The 15,446-nt window shown below is 46.6% G+C and overlaps 1 protein-coding gene across 1 annotated transcript in view; it reads left to right on the forward strand.

Moving 5' to 3' along the window:
• Positions 1-15,446, forward strand: part of IFT122 (intraflagellar transport 122) — a 283,966-nt gene that overhangs the window by 209,309 nt on the left and 59,211 nt on the right. Inside the window, exon 22 of the mRNA XM_086939241.1 lies at positions 11,314-11,411. Within this exon, the coding sequence (XP_086795367.1) occupies positions 11,314-11,411 (98 nt within the window). The remainder of the gene's footprint in view (positions 1-11,313; positions 11,412-15,446) is intronic.

Consider the following 15,446-nt stretch of genomic DNA (forward strand, 5'->3'; position numbering starts at 1 on the left):
CACTCACCCACGCATGTTAAAGTCCATATTTTGGAGCAGGTTTGGACCTCTTCCTTAGACATCTCTGCACCTCTCATTCTCCCTTGTCTTTGGTCAGACCACTTTTTAATCACTTTTACTTTAGCCAGACCCTCCCCCGCCACTATGGTTCGAGAATCCAACTTTCTGGCTCGTAACTGGAACACGGCTGATCTCAACAAATTCACCTCCCTTCTCAGTTCTTCTGCCCCACTCATTACGAGACCTACTACTTCCATTGATTCTCAGTCAGAGAACCTTATTCACTGGCTTATCTCCGCTGCTAACTCGGTAGCTCCTTTGAAATCAGTCAAGACAAGGCGCAGCCATGACGCCCAACGGTGGTTTACCGAGGAACTCAGATCATTAAAACTCAGTCTCCGTCAGGCAGAAAGGCGCTGGCGTCGGGGATACTCCCCCGAGACTAAAGAGCTTTTCTCCTCTCGGCTGAGAGAGTATAAGTCCGCAATAACTCTCTAAATCTCGCTATTTCTCTAGTAAAATATTGGACTCTTCCAACAAGTCCAAGTCCAAGGACATATTCTCAATTGTCGAGGAATTGTCAAACCCGGCGAGAGTTACCATTGCTCCTCTTCCTTCCCAATCCTTGTGCGACTCCTTGAACCAATTTTTTGTGGATAAGATCATCAAGATTAAAACTATCATTTCTCCCCTAGCCTCTCCTGTCCCCCCCGCCTAATGCCCCCTGCCACCCCAACACTTACACCTTGACCCAGATTCCCCTTATCTCAAAGGTCAATTTTCTTTCACTCTTGCATAAAGTTTCCTCTGGCCCCCCCAGCGACTGCTGCCCCCCCTCGGCCCTTCGGGAAGCCTTCACCTCCTGTCCTGAACCTCCCCTGGCTCTCTTAAACAATTCTTTGACTACCGGGGCGGTTCCTGGATCCTTCAAACGGGCCGAGGTGGTTGCCATTGTGAAAAAACCGTCGGCAGACCCGTCCATCATGAGTAACTATCGACCAATTTCCCTCCTTCCCTTCCTCAGCAAAGTTCTGGAGTCACACGTCACCCAAACCCTTAGTTCCTTTGTGGAAGACTCGTTTGTTTTGGACCCCCAGCAGGCTGGGTTCAGACCTGCGCATTCCACAGAAGCAGTTATTCTTTCTGTGATGGATGAATTGCGCAGGGGGGCTGACTCTAATACCTGTCAAGCCCTGGTCCTTCTGGATCTGTCGGCCGCCTTTGACACGGTCGACCATGACATTTTGGTCGACCGTGTCAGAGAGGCTGGCATCCAGGGCACCGCCCTGGACTGGGTTCGGTCTTTCTTGACTCAACGCCATCAAGCAGTCAGGCTGTCCCAGTTCTCTGCTACCCAAGTCGAGCTGACCTTTGGTGTCCCACAGGGCTCTTCCCTATCCCCCCTCCTTTTTAATTTGTACCTGGCCCCGTTAATCCGTTCCCTCCATAGTTTTAATGTCACCGCGGATGACATTCAATTGGTCTTTACCATCGACTCCTCTGATGAATCTATCTCCACTTTCCAAAACACCCTCTGTTTCATCAGTAATTGGATGGGCTCAAACCACCTGAAGCTCAACCCCGTCAAGACCGAGCTGGTTCTTGTCGGGGGACCCTCCATTCCCTGGCACCCCTCCTTCTGGCCCACTAGTCTTGGCAGTCCCCCATGCCCTGTCAAATTAGCCAAAAGTCTGGGAGTTGTCATTAGTAGCGACCTTTCGATGACACCCCAGATCAGCGCCGTAGTATCCTCAAGCCATTTCCAACTCAGGAAAATACGTAAAATCTCTCGCCTACTTACCACTGATGCCCTTATTTTGGCTCTGCTTGCGTTAGTCATGTCTAGGCTTGACTACGCAAATGCACTATATGTAGGCATTCCTGCTTATCAACTTAGGAGACTCCAGTTGATCCAAAATCAGGCCGCCCTCCTGATTCACCATCAACCCAAAGATCAACATGTTCGCCCCCTTTTAAAAAGTCTCCACTGGCTTCCGGTAACTGCTTGTTGCAAATTTAGGCTTGGCTGCATTATCTCTAAATCTCTTGCTGGGCACTGCCCTCTTTTCATCTCTTCCCTGCTCCATCCGTATGCCCCTCTTCGCACCCTCCGATCATCCCAGATGGCCCTGTTATCAGTTCCCAGATTCAAGAGGAAGAAACACGGTGGCCTTAGGTTTTCTTTTTTAGCCCAGTCTTTTTGGAACTCCCTACCCCTCCCTCTTAGGCTGTCTTCTCCTTACCCTAAGTTTAGATCCTCCCTTAAAACATTCCTCTTCACTGAGTCTTATAATTAGCTGCTATTTTATGTTTCTCTTCCCAGCTCCCTCAGCAAAGCGCCAAGGAACCTAATGGTGTTAGTTGCGCTCAATAAGTTTATTTAACATAACATAACATAACATAACCATACTATTACAGACCATACCAAACAATACAAAGACAGGCTTTACCATGCTATACTATACAACGACAGGACATACCATACTATATCATATCTTAATATAAAACAACTGATGATGCCATAGGATACATGGACATGTTATACCATAGTATTCAAGTACAGGCCATACCATACCACACCTTACCATATCAAACTCTGCTACCTATACAATCATAGGCAGTACCTTACCATATTATATCACACAGGTCCATGCACTGTCAACCTATACAGTAACAGGCCAATACCGTCCCATTCTGTACAATGGAATACCATATCTTTTCATATACTATATTATACAGTGGCATACCATTCCATACAATGTAATTACAGGCCATACCATAAAATGTCAGGCCATACCAAAACATACTATACAATAACAGAGTATACCATACCATACTATACAATGGCAAATCATACCATACCATACTATACTATGATCAGCCATACCATACACAGTGACAGGCCGTGCCATACTATAAAATGCCAGGCCATACCATACTATATAATGGCATGCCATACTATACAATGACGGGCCTTACCATACCATACCATATTATACAATGACCGGCCATATCATAGTCATATCAAACCATACTAGACTATGGCAAGCCATACCATACCATACAATTACATGCCATGCTATATTGCCCAATGTTAGGCCATGCCATACTGTACCATGACAGGCCATGCCATGCCATGCAATACTATACAGTAACAAGCCCTACCAGACTGTACTATACAATGACAAGCCATACTAAACAATATAATAACAGACCAAACCATACCAATAAATGACAAACCATACCATACAATGAGAAACAATACCACACAAAAACAGGCCATACTATACTATGCAATAGTATGCCATCCCATACCATACCGTAGAATGCCAGGTCATACCCTAGTCATACCATATCATGCTACACAATGACAGACCATATAGTACTATACATTACTAGGCCTTACCGTACTATATTAGTGTAAAACCATAGCATACTGGGGGGTGCAACTGGTCACTTACGCGGATGACACCCAACTGGTCATCACCCTCTCCGGGCAGGATTCAACCTACGACAATCTCTCCTCTTGTCTTAGCAAAATCCGTGAGTGGATGGATGAATCCTTCCTAAAACTTAATGGAGCAAAAACAGAGGTCATGATACTGGGATATAATGCACCCTCCTCAGTGGAGGTGTGGTGGCCGGGTAGCCTGGGCCAGGCCCCCCCCTCCCAAAGGGGCAAATTAAGAGTTTGGGAGTGTGGCTGGACCCAGCTCTGAATTTCCTGGAGCAAGCCCGGAAGGTAGCAGCCATCTGCTATGCCTTGATTAGGCTACTTAGGAAAATTCTTAGGCTCCTCCCGTTCGAGGCGAGGCGGATTCTAGTACAGGCCCTGATTCGGTCACGCCTTGACTACTTCAATGTGGTCTACCTAGGGGCCCCACAGGGGACCGTCAAGATCCTACAAACAGTACAAAATTGTGTGGCATGGATGTTACTGGACATCCCTCGAAGGACCTCGGCCAAAACAGCGGTGCGCCAATTACACTGGTTGCCAGTTCAACAGAGGATTGAGTTCAAGGCTTTGACCAATGTACATAAAGCTATGACTAAGGATGGTCCAGCCTTGATTCAACCCATGTTTTGTCCTTACCATACCTGCCGTACCGTAAGATCCAGTAATAGGAATCTACTGGCGATTCCTATGATAAAGAGAATCCGCATGGGCGGCAGGCGTTTCTCACTACAGGTCGCAAATCTTTGGAACAAGCTTCCCGACACCATCCGACTGGAAGCGAATCATCTCAGGTTTAGGAAGACGCTAAAAACCTTTTTGTTCTCTTAAACCACCTGAAATGAATGGGTCACTGAAGCGCTGGGATGACTCCGGGTAGCCATGCGCTATACAAATGTGTAGTCATTAATTCATTCATTCATGCAATGACCGGTTATAAAATATTGCACTGTACAGTGACAGACCATTCAAAACAATGACAACCCATGCCTTACCATACTATACTAAAATATGACAGGCCATACTATAGCATTCCATGCTATACAAGGACAGCCCATACCATATCGTACCCCATACAATGACAGGCCATGTCATACTATACAAGGACAGGCCATACCATATCAAACAATACAATGAAATACAGTAACCAGTGTATTCCATACTATTCAATGGTAGGGCATACCCTACCCTACTATACCATAGTATAAAATGGCATGCAATACCGTACCATTTTATACTACAGTAGCTCTACTGTACCATAAAATGAAATGACATACCATACTGTACAGTGACGGCTGATGCCATACTATGATATACCATGCAATGGCAAACTAGAATCTGCAAACAATGAGAGGCCATACGATATGCTACCATACTATAAAATGAAAGGCCATACCGTACCATACAAGTACATGCGGTGCAATTCATACTATGCAATGACAGGCTATACCATACTATATTCCTTTCTCACCAGCTTTGGTATATTTGGTTCCTACAAAAAATATGCACAAATCATTAGAGTAACCAGAATGTGTATGCAGATTTCTAGATTGAAGACAGACCCCCTCCGGTTTGAGATTGGCATTTCGACCACTTGTATCTGACTTGAGAGAGACCTCTATTAACTACTTGTGCAACTACAGCTGAGAAATGTTTCTGCACCACTACTTAACATGTGAGGGAAAAGTGCATTGCCTGACAACCTCAGCAAGCATAAACAACAACCCACCTAAATATAAACAGGCAAAGAAGTTATCTAGGCACACATGTCATTACCAGTGAATACAAGTTCCTTTATATAGTAGGTAGGGTGTGATCACAAAAGGTAATGAAAATCAAGAAATTTATGGACATTTGTAATTTTGAATCATTATAATGGACCAGCTTTGGAAAATAATTCGTCCTGTGGAAAACCTTCACGAATGATTTGAATCAAAAAAGTGTGTGTGCACATTTATATATTAAAGCCACACAGCCTCAGCTTGGTGCACGTCTTTAAACAAGTTGCATCTGACTTGAGTGTGACACCTTACTTGAGTGTGACACTAGTAGAACTGCAGCTTTATAAAAATATTTCAGTGCTTTTGCATTTAACTTGAGAGGGGCACTTAGTAACCATTAGTGTAATTGCGGCTTTATATGAGAATTTTGTCCTCTCCCTCATTTGGATGGCTCGGTGCTGGAAAGAGTTTCCACCTTCGATTACCTGGGGGTAACATTGAATGATAAGATGGAATGGGGGTCCCACATGGCCAAGGCAAACCTGAAGTTGGCCCAAGCCTCCGGTGGAATATTAAAGGTATATAACGAGTGCTCATTTAAAACTTTGGGTCCGCCAGTTGAAATCTATAAAGCCCAGGCGAGAGGTGGTGCCCTCTATGGAGTAGAGCTGTGGGACCACATTACTGCTATCTCTCTGTCCACCACTGAGAACAGTTTCACTAGGCGCCTACTGAGACTTCCCCAGAGCACACCTTTGATCCCATTACGCTTAGATTTGGGTTTGGCCCCTATACAGGAGGTTATGTCTAATCGCCCTCTGTTGTATTGGAGGCGTCTCTGGACTACTCCAGAGCTGCAAAGCTACAGGGAGGACCTAAGGGACCTATTGACTATAAGGGGAGTGGGAAAAATCCCTTGGTTAGAACATGTCAAACAGCTTTGTTACGCACTGGGCAGGGCGGATATGTGGCTTTCCCCAGAATTAACCTGTGTCTCAATCTCCAAAAGGTCTTTGGTTAATGTACTCAAGCAGTATCAAAAAGACCTTTTTGCACATAATCCCACCCTGGGTAAACTGACCAATAGTCTATTGGAAGTCAAGGATAATTATCACTTTGAGCAATTCGTGGACGGTAAATGGATTTTACAATCATGCAAGAATATGGGTCTTAGGGATTATAGGGAAGTATATAGAATTTTAAAATATGACACTTCCCCCTTGATTGTCTTCGTTACCTCTAGATACCTTTTGTCAATGTGGTGCTTCAGAGGTGCGAATATTAAAAAAAGCCAAACTGTGAGATCCTTGCTATAGCGACTATTGTAACCCGCTAGGAAAAACGTAAAATCAAAATTTGGAGGGCGTGGTCCTTTTAAACGTTTTAATGTTGTATTTTAAAAATGTTCTTATGAGTATTGATTTTTTATTATGAGTATATTGCACTGTTTATATTGCCATGTTTTTTATCAAATAAATGTTGTATACATGTGCTTTTATGGCTTTTAGCCGATAATAAAGCTTTCTGACTGACTGATAAGAATTTTAATGCTTTTGCATTTGACTCAAGAGGGACACCTATTAGCAACTTGGGGAACAGCATCTTCATGAAAGAATATCAGTGCTTTTGCATTTGACTTGTTAGAGACTTCTAGTTATGACTAGTGGAATTGCAGCTTCATGAAGGAATTTTAATGCTTTTGAATTTGACTTGTGAGGGACACCTATGAACGACTAGTGGAACTGCAGCTTCATGAAAGAATTTCAGTGCTTTTGCATCTAGCCCACAAGTGATCTCCCGTAAAGCCTTGAGAAACTGTAGTTTTGGAGAAGAGAAAGAAGAAAAGGACTCCACCAAATATCTTTATTGGCTTGCATTTTGCCTCTTATTACCACAGCCCAGAGCATAAGGCAGTGGTCATTTTACTGGGGCGTAAATCTAGTGCTTCGAAAAAAAAAGTATCCCAGCAATACAGTTGAAGGCACTTCTAGTACCTACGTTGTCTTCACCAAGTGTTTGATAGTATTCAAGACTTTTAATGAACGTTGTTATATTGAATAATCAGCTTATACCAGCATTGGCATATTTACTTATCCTATTGAAATGAAGCACAATTTAGTAGAGTAACAAAAGTGGATATGTACATTTTTATGTTGACGCCACACCCCTCAACTCTGTGAAGGTCCTTTGAAGCAGTTGCATCTCTCTGAAGCGAGACACAAGGGCTGCAGTCTTGTTGAAGAGTTCATGCTGTTTCTTCTGACTCAAGAAGGATATCTTGTAATTACTTGAGGTTTTGTAGCTATGTAAAAGAACAGACTGATTGGCTTTACACACGCTATTGTTTACCTCTTTTTCTGTGAGAAGGTTCCCCCTGCAGAAGGCCAGTCTGTCCTTATTTTTCTTAGCCGAAGACCTGAATAATTGCAGTATTTCCAGTCCTTTTTTTATTAGGTCAAGCCCAGCACAGCACGTGTGCGCTGCTATAGGAGAGGGCCTCTTGGAATCACTCCACACTTTTTAGTACACTTATGCGTGTGGCTTTAGATTTTTCACACATTGTATTGGCCTTTGCGTGTGGCTTTAGAAAATAAAAACACGCAGTTGGCCTAAGGCGGTTGCATGCCCCACATTTTTCAGTGAATGTTTACTCCCACGACCTCCAGCTTTCGGGAGCGAGCAGCGGCGCGCAGGGTGCCAGCTGCATTCCTTTGTGGATCATTAAACACAGCGCGGTCACGCGCAGCTGGTACCGGACAACTTGTTCTCCCATGCCACCTTCCAGTTCCATATGTGACCCTCCTGCACTCTCCGTGCCACTCCCCCACTGTATGCACCGTTAGCTTGCCTCTCCCTCTTATTTCATATACTGCCCCCCCGCCCCCACACTCACGCTTCTTCTTTGCTGCTCTTGACATTCACCCGTATGGTCCATGCGCGCCTCCTGTGCACGCCTGCAGTCCTTGCTTTCACTGCCCTCCATTCTGACTCTCCCTCCGGCCTCTGCCCTGCTCTACGTACAGCTGGCCCCTCTCAGCCTGGGAATGACTGCATATAACACTTTTTAATTGAACATTATCACCCAGTGGCCCTCACAGTGGGTTTAAGTTTCAAGTGTGCAGTTTGTTTCCTCCAGGTGACATCAAGCAGGCTGTTCCCCTCTGTCGGACGAGGCTGCTAAATGTGGGCGTTAAACGGCGTTCCCTTGACCAGCCAACAATGGCGTGTGCGGCCATGTATTGTGCCGTTTTTAATTCTCCTACTCTTTCCTTGACTGGAAGGATTCAGAGCCGCAGTTCATGGTATAAAAAGTCAATTGAATGTCGAAGAGCTCCTATCCTTGAATAAAACAATGAAAAGTAATACTTTGAATAGGTGTCTGTACCTCATCTGCCGCCTCCACTCCCTGAGTGCACAAAGGTCCCTTTACCTAGGATTTGTAAACCCCTTCTTTTCAAATTTATAGCACATCAGTAGAACATCTAAATATTGAGGTCGATCTCTGTTTCACCATTCGCACAGTCTTGTGTTTGTTCTGTCTGTCAAACCTTGAATCCACTTAGCATAAGTGGGTACTTATGTTTCATTTACAGGACACTATGCAATTTATTACTTATGTAGTCCTCATATACAGCAAAACTACTTACACCTCCCAAAGGCGAGACCTACTGGCAATGTCAATGCTTGTTACATATCTTGGGTTGATATTTGGCCTCTTCCGCACGTATCGTGCATCAGGCACGAATCCAGCTCACTGCTTGCCACCAGTGATAGGTATGATGGGTACTGTGCGTCAACCCCGACAGAATGTCTAAAGGAAAGCAAGTCTGTGGCCCTGCATGTCCAGCTGCCAGCCATGCTGTCTGTAATTCCTTTCCATGGCTCGTTAAGTTATACACATGTGTTTCTGTTATTTTCCTCTGCTGTTAATACTGAACTGTCACTCAATACTACAAAGAGCCTTAAAGATTTAAACCTTTTATGTAGTGTCACAGTATCTTTTCATGTTTACAGAGGGGCATAAATGAAGCTCCCCAGTCCTCTCAGAATGGGTTCTATCAAATGCTTACCTTTGTAATGTAAGAGTAGCAGTTTAAAACAGACATGCTGTGCATGATTCAATTAGTAATTATAACTTTAAACCTTTTTTATTATAGAGACCTAGCTCTCTGGTGACTGTAAACCTATTTTTTAAATAACCTGTCCTTCCTAACTATGCATTTCTTTTTGTCAGGACCAGACAGCAAAGTGTAACAATGGTGTACCAGTAATGCATCATTGGGAATTAACCTACGCCATAGTATTTGCAATCAGTTTAGTAGGGCAGATAGTCTGTGTGTAGTATTAGATAGATTGAAGCATGGTCCTTATCGTTTCTACCGCCCTATGCGGTTAACCATGGTTAGAAAAGATAATTTCTGAGATCCAATTACATTATTCCTGGTAATGTGTCTTGGGGACTCTAATTTATGGGGTAGGCACATTCCGAATGCTAATACCAAAGGATTACTCAATTCAATGTTCTCTGTAGAATTGATCAAGCTAGTTCTTAGATATGCGCATAAAGTTGGCTACAGGCAACCTCGTATTTACAAAGTCATGCTCGATTAATGGCTGTTCTCCACTTGAAATGCAGTGGGCTGACCATTCTTTTATTTCCTTTATATTTCACATGAACCCATGAACTGTAGTAGTTAAGACAGTGTTGAAGACAGTTAATGCACATAATAGAGAATGGACGGTAAATAATATAGAAAAATGTACCAATCTTTTTGTGCTCTCATATGACGACATTTTCACTCATTGGAATAAATCAAAACCCACTGATCTGAGTGAAATTTCTTTAATTATCCAAAGACTTCTCTAGGTTTCTTGTGCCCATTGAGATCTAAAAAATATAACTTCAGCCATACATAATGGGAATGGTATACCTCAGAATTACAACAAGAAAAAACTGGATTACGTAAGTTAGAAAATAATTGGCGTAAATGCTGTGATCGTCAAACTAGAGCTAATTTTTGTCGCATGTTAAATCGATGCAAATTCCTAATTGGAGCATTTGTTTGGAGCACCACCTCTGCTCCGGCGGTGTGAAAATGCCAGGATGCAGAAAGGCTCTGGATCCCACACAGCCACTCTGAGGCATGTCACCATGCTGCCTCTACTCTGATGCACTTGGAGGGCAGTAAAGGAGAGAATGTATTCTCTAGACTCTCCTTAGTTGATGTTCCAGCTGGGATCAAGAAGGATGGCTGAGTTGGCCATGTTGGACTTCGGGCCTTTACAGGGACCCAATCAAGGCGTGCAAAGGTAGCTGTAATCCGTTCTCTGCTTCAAGAAATAACCACACACGAGTAGCCCCTGCTTTTAGCCAGTGACATAGTTGACTTCACATCACCTCCAGGCCTCTTGTGTAGTTTTTTAGCCCGGATTTTGCCTTGGGAGCTTCTTTAGAGAGCGACCATTTTTAGACTGGCTAAATCCCGCGTCAATGGTCCTATTAAAAACACCTTCGCACAACTTAACAGACAAGTTTTTCTGAAAGTACCTATACTCTTGACCAGTAACACATACTAAATGTTTAGGACAAATCTGTAGTTGCAAGACAGGTTGAAGCGTACATCTGGCTATCTAGCTCTGGATCTAACAAGTAGTTTGAAATACCCAGATCATACAGTTAGAAATAACTAAAATCTTGATGAGCAACTTGTTAGGATAATGGAGAACTTTAGTAAAGGATGAATGCAAGTGGGTTCCTTGTGAAGATTAAGCTCCTCTTCCCACACTTTGCAGAGTGGAATCTGGTCCAAAGAAGGGACTGTTTTCAACCTTCCAGTTAGTCTTCTAGGCCAGTCAAGCATCACTCAGCTGGGCAATTGTTGTGAGAGATTCCTCGCTTTTCACTAAAGCAAACAAGCCACAGTTCTTATGGATTTGAGTTTTACAACAAATTAAATGCTTCACTCTTAAATTATGGTAGGTACAAGGATGTGATTTACTGGATTTGTGCTGCAGACCTACATCTGTCTAAAGAAAGTGACCTTGCTTTGGAAAAAAAAGACCATTGTGTCTAATAAAGCCAGCTGACAAAAGTAATTCTAGGTGACCAGACATAATGGCTATGATTTCTACCCCCAGAAAAAGAGCAAAAGAAGACCGAAATGCTCCAGAAGTTTCACCACTTCCAGCACTTGGCAGAACTCTATCACGTTTATCATTCCATCCAGAGATACACGGTAAGATCTGCATGCACTCAACGTTCCCTTTATCATACTTGCTCTAAGCTAGTTTGTCTTCAGCTTTTAAAATATAAGTATAAATGTGAAGGTATGTGTGGCTGTTATGGTGGATTAAAGTGGATTGTTTGTTGCTAACTCTCTTTTGTCACGCCCTTACTCTTCTTGCGGAAAAAGGTTGTGGTTTATTTCAAATAATGTATGGCTTATAGGCTTAGTTGGAAGTTCTCAAGGTGCACTTGATTATATATAGAGTCATAGAAGACTGTGTTGTATTAAATATATTTTTTTCCTTTTTGCTGCTGTACCATATCTCTATAAGAAACTGTGAAAAAATTAAATTGTATCTGTATATATGAGACTGGAATATAAAAAAATAAAAAGGATCCTGACCTAAACTTTCAATTAATAATGAAAGTATGTTTATGGCACCCCTTTTGATTGTAAAAGTATACCAAAGACACCAACAGCTGTGGGGCTGTCAAGAATGGTGGGTTTTATATGAGAAACCGAGCCTGCAGCATATGTGGTTAGTTACTCTTTCAGAAGACCCTCAAGCTCCATCTTGTCTATGCCCGATTCACAACCCAGGACACACCCTCGACCCCATCTTCACGGCGAGCAACAGATCACCTTCAGCCACTGCACCCCAGTCACGTGAACGGACCGCTCCATCGTACACTTCCACATCGACGCACCCCAGTCCAGCAAACCGAAGCCAGCAAGCAGCTTCACACGCAACTGTAATCAGATAAAATTTTCATGTAATGGATGGCAGGGTCGATAGGAGCCCTCTGTAGCAATGGAGATTATGAGGTCCTTTTTAACAATATCCCAGCACCTATTAATACTGCAGTTTCAACCCTGCTTTGGCATGTTCCTCTTCTCTTCGCTTAGTATCCAGCCCTGTAAGATATAATCTAGATACTCTTTTTTCAAAATATAAGAACAAAAGAATGGTGTTTTATAGGACTATCAATATTATTGGCCAGAAGGTGGTTTAGAAAAAAGTTAAAGAAGGCTGTGTGAACCATCTGCTTATAGTCTATAAATATGATGGCTGATGGAGCACTTTAGCATTAATGTACTCTGAGAGCTGAAATGTTGTCATCAAGGAATATGCTGAGTTTAACTGTTGAAAATATGGGGGCGACCACTGCGCCTTCGGCCTGGTCGCCCCCACGCTCCTCGCTCTCCTGCTCTGAGCCTCCTGCTGCCTGTGCCTGAGCCTCCTGCTGCCTGCTCGCCGATCCCGGCGCCCCAGCCGCCGCAGGGCCGCCTGCCAAGCCCGCACAGATTTTCCCGCCGCTACCTGCCTGCGGCCCCGCCCCCCCCACAAGCCGATTGGCTCACACGCTCCCGCCTCCCAGCGCACCCTCCCTCCCGGCTCCCTTCTTATGACGCCCCATGAGCGACCGCGCAGCGGACGCGCGCAGCGGGAGCACCGAATGAGCGCCGAAGGTGCGCCAAAGGTAAGCCCATCTGCGCCCGTCCGCGTCTGGATCGCGCCCAGCGCCAGGACCCCCGGCCCCCGCCGAACGTACGACGCCGCCACCCTCAACGCACTCAACGCCGGCCGAATCCCGGGATGCTACCGAGCCACCCCAAGACGCGCCCACGGACTCTTCTGCTGAAACTCCTGCAAGTTCACCTGCATCCGGACCTACACCACTCCAGCAGGGCCCAAGACCTCGACGAGCAACAGCAGCAGCCACCTGAAGTGCATCCTGCTCAACACCCGCTCCATCCACAGACACGCCGTCGAGCTCTGGAACCTGCTCGACACCACAGCCCCAGACGTCGCCTTCCTCACGGAAACCTGGATGAACGCCTCCTCAGCGCCCGACATCGCCATCGCCATCCCAGACGGCTACAAGATCATCCGGAGGGACCGCGTCAACCAGACAGGAGGAGGCATCGCCATCATCCACAGGAACTCCATCTGCATCACGACCAACACCGACGACTCCCTCGCACCCGCCGAGCTTCTGCACTTCCAGATCCACATCAACCCCAAGACCACCCTCAGAGGCACCCTCCTCTACAGACCCCCGGGACCACGCACACAATTCAGCGAGGACATCGCCGACTTCGTCAGCCCGCACGCACTCCCCTCCGCTGACTACATCCTCCTCGGGGACCTCAACTTCCACCTGGAGAACAACAACGACCGCAACACCACCACCCTACTGGACAACCTCGCCAACCTCGGACTCAAGCAACTGGTGACCACCCCCACCCACAACGCCGGACACACACTCGACCCAGTCTTCTCATCCAGCAAGGACATCGCCTTCAGCCACGCCACCAGACTCCACTGAACGGACCACAGCTGCGTCCACTTCAGCTTCAAAAGGACCACGATCCACCACCAACAGCAACAGGTTGCTCGCAGAAGCTGGAACAAGATCACTTGCGACCAGCTCGCGACCTCCCTGAGCAAGAACTCACCTACCAGCGCAACGAACCCCAGCCAAGCGGCCACCAACCTCACTAAGTGGGTCAGCGACTGCGCAGACGACCTCGCCCCTCTGAGGACCCCGCCTACCAGACCCGGCAGCAAGAAAGCCCCATGGTTCACCGACGAACTCAAGAGCTCCAAGAGGAACTGCAGAGCCCTGGAGAAAGCCTGGCGCAGAGACCCAACTCCGGACAACATGACTGCCCTCAAGCTCGACACCCGAAAACACCACCAACTGATCCACGCCACCAAGAAAACTGCATTCAAGGAACGACTGGACAACAACGCACACAACAGCAAGGAACTCTTCAACATCGTTAAAGAGCTCTCCAACCCCAATGCCAGAAACAACGACATCACCCCTTCGCAAGACCTCTGCAACTCCCTCGCCTCCTACTTCCACAACAAGATCGCGGACATACACAACAGCTTCAGCACTCAACCGACGCACGCCACGACCGAACCACCGCCCCCCACCACCACCCTCCGCGCCTGGACCCCGATCAGCACCGAAGACACCGTCCACACAATGAACTCCATTCACTCCGGATCTCCGACTGACCCTTGCCCTCACCACGTCTTCAACAAGGCCGACGCTGTCATCGCGCCCCACCTGCGGGACATCATCAACACCTCCTTAGACACCGCTACCTTCCCGGAGAGTTGGAAGCACGCCAAACTCAGCGCCCTACTAAAGAAGCCATCAGCCGACCCCACCGACCTCAAGAACTACCGACCCATCTCGCTGCTCCTGTTTCCCGCAAAAGTAATCGAAAAGACAGTCAACAAGCAGCTGGCCGCCTTCCTCGAGACGAACGGATCCCTCGACCTCTCGCAGTCTGGCTTCCGGGCCAACCACAGCACCGAGACCGCCCTGATCGCAGCAACCGATGACATCAGAGCCCTGCTCGACAACGGAGAAACAGCGGCCCTCATCCTCCTAGACCTCTCCGCGGCCTTCGAACCTGTCTGCCACCGTACCCTAGTACAGCGCCTCAGCAACGTCGGAGTCCAGGAGAAGGCACTGGAGTGGATCATCTCCTTCCTCGCCGGAAGGACACAGAGAGTCCGCCTTCCCCCGTTCAGATCAGAAGCTACCGAAGTCATCTGCGGCATTCCTCAAGGCTCCTCGCTCAGCCCAGCCCTCTTCAACGTCTACATGAGCCCCCTCGCAGCCATCGCACGCCAGCACAACCTCAACATCATCTCCTACGCCGACGACACCCAGCTGATCCTCTCCCTCACCAACGACCCCGCCACCGCCAGAGCCAACCTACACGAAGGGATGAAGGAGGTAGCCGAATGGATGAAGGACAGCCGCCTGAAACTGAACGCGGACAAGACTGAAGTCCTCATCCTGGGATCCTCACCCTTCGCCTGGGACAACTCCTGGTGGCCCCCCGCCCTAGGCAGCGCACCCAAACCAACAGACCACGCACGCAACCTGGGCTTCATCCTGGACTTCTCCCTCTCCATGACCAGACAAGTCAACGCCATCTCCTCGTCGTGCTTCAACATCCTACGCATGCTACGCAAGATCTTCCGATGGATCCCCACCGAGACCAGGAAGACGG

This window comes from Lissotriton vulgaris, chromosome 9 (assembly GCF_964263255.1).
Source record: "Lissotriton vulgaris chromosome 9, aLisVul1.2, whole genome shotgun sequence".
Lineage (NCBI taxonomy): Eukaryota > Metazoa > Chordata > Amphibia > Caudata > Salamandridae > Lissotriton > Lissotriton vulgaris.